A 4,719-nucleotide genomic window follows, 5' to 3' on the forward strand; every position below is an offset into this window, starting at 1 on the left:
CCCCTTCCCTCCCCTTTCCTCCCCTCCCCTTCCCTCTTTCTTTCTCACTCTCTCTTTCTCTCTTTCTCTCTTTCTTTCTTTCTTTCATGGTCTTGCTCTGTTGCTCAGGCTGGAGTGCAGTGGCACAATCTCAGCTCACTCCAACTTCCGCCTCCTGGGTTCAAGCAATTCTCCTGCCCAGCCTCCCGAGTAGCTGGGATTAGAAGCGCTCGCCACCATGCTTGGCTAATTTTTGTATTTTTAGTAGAGATAAGGTCTCACTATGTTGACCAGGCTGGTCTCGAATTCCTGACCTCAAGTGATCTGCCCGCCTCAGCCTCCCAAAGTGCTGGGATTACAGGAGTGAGCCACCGTGCTCAGCCAAGAGTATTTTTTTTTTCCTTCTTGAATCATGAAAAGCAGTATAGTGATATTTACTTGCCTGGGTTTCTGTCCATGAGGTCTCACTCTTCATCAAATGCACACTTTTCAGACAAAGATGGTTCTCTATCCTAAGAATATCTGGTTCTTCCTACCTCACTTCTTTCTATAAATATTAAAGGTAAAAACCATGCAGCCTTAGCTCAGAGCTTGGAATGTTAATCTCCTTTCCCAAAAATGTAGAACACAGCACTAACCACTTGTGGACGCTACAAAGATGAACAGTGCTTCTAACTATAAACAAGGCCGAATATGATAAAGGCTCTGTGATGGTTAATACTGAGTGTCAACTTGATTGGTTTGAAGGATGCAAAGTGTTGTTCCTGGGTGTCTGTGACAGTGTTGCCAAAGGAGATTAACATTTAAGTCAGTGGACTGGAAGAAGCTGACCCAGTCTCAATGGTGGGCACTATCCAAGCCGCTGCCAGCGACGCTAGAAAAAGTAGGCAGGGCTGGGCACGATGGCTCACACCTGTAATCCCAGCACTTTGGGAAGTTGAGGCGGGTGGATCACCTGAGGTCAGGAGTTCAAGACCAGCCTGGCCAACATGGCGAAACCCCACCTCTACTAAAAATACAAAAATTAGCTGGGCATGGCGGCGCATGCCTGTAATCCCAGGTACTGGGGCGGGGCGAGGCGGGGTAGGTGGTGAGGCACGAGGATCGCTTGAACCTGGGAGGTGGAGGTTGCAGTGAGCCGTGATCGTCCCACTGCACTCCAGCCTGGGCAAAAGAGCGAGACTCCCTCTCAAATAAATAAATAAATAAATAAATAAATAAATGTAGGGGGAAGAAGCTGACTTGCTGACTCTTCCGGCCTTCATCTTTCTCCCATGCCGGATGCTTCCTGCCCTCGAACATCAGACTCCAAGTTCTTCAGCTTTTGGACTCTTGGACTTACACCAGTGGTTTGCCAGGGGCTCTCAGGGCTTTGGCCACAGACTGAAGGCTGCACTGCCGGCTTCCCTGCTTTTGAGGTTTTAGGACTTGGACTGATCCACCACTGCCTTCCTTGGTCCTCAACTTGCAGACGGCCTAATGTGAGACTTTACCTTGTGATCCTGAGGCAATTCTCCTTAATAAACTCCCTTTCATATATACATTTATCCTATTCATTCTGGCCCCCTAGAGAACCTAAGGCTCTAAGAGCAGCGTTCAGAGGATCTACAGATATCTGCTGTAGACACGCCCACGAAGTCGCCTCTGTGCCTACGTATCGGGTCCTGTGACCACAGGCGACCTCAGTCCCCTGAACCATCTTTACACTTCTCAAACGCACACCCCAGCGCCCTTTCTTGCCAGAGGTATGAACTACATCTCCCGACAGGCGGCGTTGTCCCCTTCCTTCCTTCCTCTCCCAGGCCCGAGCCATGGCAACAGCGTGACGTGAGGGTACCGAGAGCTGCGGGAGCAGCGATCCCGGCTTCAGTTCTAGCCTACCCGGCAGCCTACACGGGAGCAAGGCGAGAGGTGCTGCCGCCTCCCGTCGTCCCTGCGCTCGGAGGCCCGCAACCAGCCCAGCAGCTGCCTCTTGCTGCTCCTCCTTTGGAGTGAGGAGGGCGCAGCCGGTGTCAGAACTTAGAGGACCGGGCAGGGTCGCGCGCATGGCCTGGACGGGCTCGCGGCGGGTCCCGTCTGGGACACGCGCAGCAGCCGAGCGCTGCTGCAGGCTCTCCCTCCGCCCGGGCACGCGCCCGGCCCCGCCCCCAGGCCCTCTGCCGCCGCCCTCGCGACCAATGAGGTGAGAGGGAGGCGCGGGCGATCGCGGCTGAGGGCAGCGGGTCGCTGCGGACCCCGGGGTTCCGCGGTGGAGGGGTGCTATACTGGGATGCAGGCGCAGCGGGGACTGGCAGCAATCATGCCCTGGGAGCTAATGTAGAGCTTTGAAGAATGCTTTTGCAAGTTGTACGAGAAGGGAAGTTCTCGGGGTGAGTGTCCAACCGTCTTCTTGGCCCTCGCGGGCGTCCTGGGGTCCCCGGGGACAGTGATGCTTCCTTAGAGTCTTAGCTTTCAGCAGTAGCGTAGGCCCAGTCAAAAGCAACTAGCACTTCCCACACACCCCGCTTTTTCTCATCCCCCCCCACCCCGCTCCCAGCCCTGTCCTTAGCTGCCCTCGACCTTTTGCACTCGTGACTCCCTGGCCAGAGAGAGCCTAGCGGGCTGCAGCAGGTGCTGGGGGGAAAGCTTGTCTGGACGACCTTCGTCTGGGATGCACTATTCTTCCCCTTCACCTAGAAATGATAGAGGATTACAAAGAACTGTAAGGTTGGCTCCTCTTTCCTTTGGTCTTAGGTTTCTGACCTGCAGCCTCCTCTTGCCTCGGGCTGCCCAGATCTTGGCGGCTGAGGCTGGCTTACCGTGGAGCCGTTCCTTCATGGGATTTGCTGCCCCCTTCACCAACAAGCGAAAGGCTTACTCGGAGCGTAGAATCATGGGGTAAGCATTCTCTGCCCTGCATCCTTCCATTTCCCCTTTCCCTCCAAGTAACCATGTCCAGGCAAGAATGTCAGGGTATCACCAGTGGGCAAGGTTCATCTCTAGCCATCCCCCTCCCCAGCTACAATACTGACCCTCAATCCTCCCCTGCCACCCTCCCGACCTTAATTTATCCCTTCTTGGTTGCTGTGCATGTGCTTAAGTGAAATGAGACTAGGGTTGGACTATACTTTAAGACAACAGGGTGCGGTGCGGTGGCTCACATCTGTAATCCCAGCACTTTGGGAGGCTGAGGTGGCTGATTGTTTGAGATCAGGAGTTTGAGACCAGCCTGGCCAACATGGTGAAACCCTGTCTCCACTGAAAAAAAAAATATAAAAATCAGCCTGGCACGGTGGTGGGTGCCTGTAATCCCAGCTACTTGGGAGGCTGAGGCAGGAGAATCGCTTGAACCTGGGAGGCAGAGGTTGCAGTGAGCTGAGATTGTACCACTGCACTCCAGCCTGGGTGACAGAGCAAGACTGTCTCAAACAAAACAAAACAAAACAAAAAACAGGGTGTTTTCTGGTGACCATTTAAGAAAATTTTTTATGGGTACATAGTATGTGTAAATATTTGCAGCATAACCTTTTAAATATATTTTGAGCATAATAGCTAACTTATCGAGCACTTGCTACATGCTAGCAGCTTGACTTAGATATTTTACATAGATTTTTCTCATTTAATCCTCACAACAAACCTATAAATCAGGTGAGAAAATGGAGACACAGGTAATTTACCTAAGGCCACATTGTTAAAAAATTGTTAGAGTTGGGATCTGATCCTTGTGTGATCACCAGTAAAATTGACAGCCTCTCTGTTCTCCCAAGATGGTCCCTCTTAAAATCAAAATAATGAATGCAAAGCATTCTGTAAACTGCAAAATATAAGGTAACGATATCATAAGGATTTGCACATTTGCTTTTGGGAAGTTATTCATCCAGGCTTATTTGGGATCTCTAGTTCCTGAAGGTGCATGGTTAGTGGGCAAAGGTATGAATTAGGGGCCTACAGCAAGGAGGAACCTGACCCAGCTGGCAGCTCCTTGGCCTGTGATTCTTCTTCTCCTAGGTACTCAATGCAGGAGATGTATGAAGTGGTGTCCAATGTCCAGGAGTATCGTGAGTTTGTGCCCTGGTGTAAGAAGTCTCTAGTGGTATCCAGCCGTAAGGGTCACTTAAAGGCCCAGCTGGAGGTTGGCTTTCCACCTGTCATGGAACGTTACACCTCTGCAGTTTCCATGGTCAAACCTCACATGGTCAAGGTGAGGCCAGTATGAGAGGGATGGACTACATTTTTTCTTTTTAGCAGTTTCATATTAAAGTGCTATTTTGGCCTTCCTTGTGATGATTTTATCTCCATGTGTCAAGTATTTCCCTAATATCAGAAAGAAGGAAAATGGCTTTCCTTTATATTGTATCCTATACTTAGTAATGTTATTTAACTACCTGATTATCCTATTCTAGGCTGTTTGTACTGATGGGAAGCTCTTCAACCACTTAGAGACCATTTGGCGATTCAGCCCTGGCATTCCTGCCTATCCTCGAACCTGCACTGTGGACTTTTCGGTGAGTCAGAAGGTTGTGTAGCAGAGGACTGGGTATGGGGAAGGGCTGGGGTACTGTGACAGGGTTATTTATTTATCTGAGATGGAGTCATGCTCTGTCGCCCAGGCTGGAGTGCAATGGCGTGATCTCAGCTCACTGCAACCTCCACCTCCCGGGTTCAAGCGATTTTACTGCCTCAGCCTCCCAAGTAGCTGGGACTACAGGCGCCTGCCACCAAGCCTAACTAATTTTTGTATTTTTAGTAGAGGCAGGGTTT

At 50.9% G+C, this 4,719-nt stretch overlaps 1 protein-coding gene across 2 annotated transcripts in view; it reads left to right on the forward strand.

Moving 5' to 3' along the window:
• Positions 1–1,680: 1,680 nt before the first annotated feature.
• COQ10A (coenzyme Q10A) overlaps positions 1,681–4,719 on the forward strand; it is a 4,946-nt gene continuing 1,907 nt past the window's right edge. The window contains exons 1-4 of one of the 2 annotated variants that reach the window (XM_017853276.1): positions 1,681–2,161; positions 2,713–2,856; positions 3,967–4,159; positions 4,362–4,463. In XM_017853276.1, coding sequence (XP_017708765.1) covers positions 2,025–2,161; positions 2,713–2,856; positions 3,967–4,159; positions 4,362–4,463 — 576 coding nt within the window. In that variant the 5' untranslated portion in view covers positions 1,681–2,024. The other variant, XM_017853277.1, reaches the window with a different exon arrangement.

This window comes from Rhinopithecus bieti, unplaced genomic scaffold, assembly GCF_001698545.2.
Source record: "Rhinopithecus bieti isolate Rb0 unplaced genomic scaffold, ASM169854v2 scaffold_35950, whole genome shotgun sequence".
Lineage (NCBI taxonomy): Eukaryota > Metazoa > Chordata > Mammalia > Primates > Cercopithecidae > Rhinopithecus > Rhinopithecus bieti.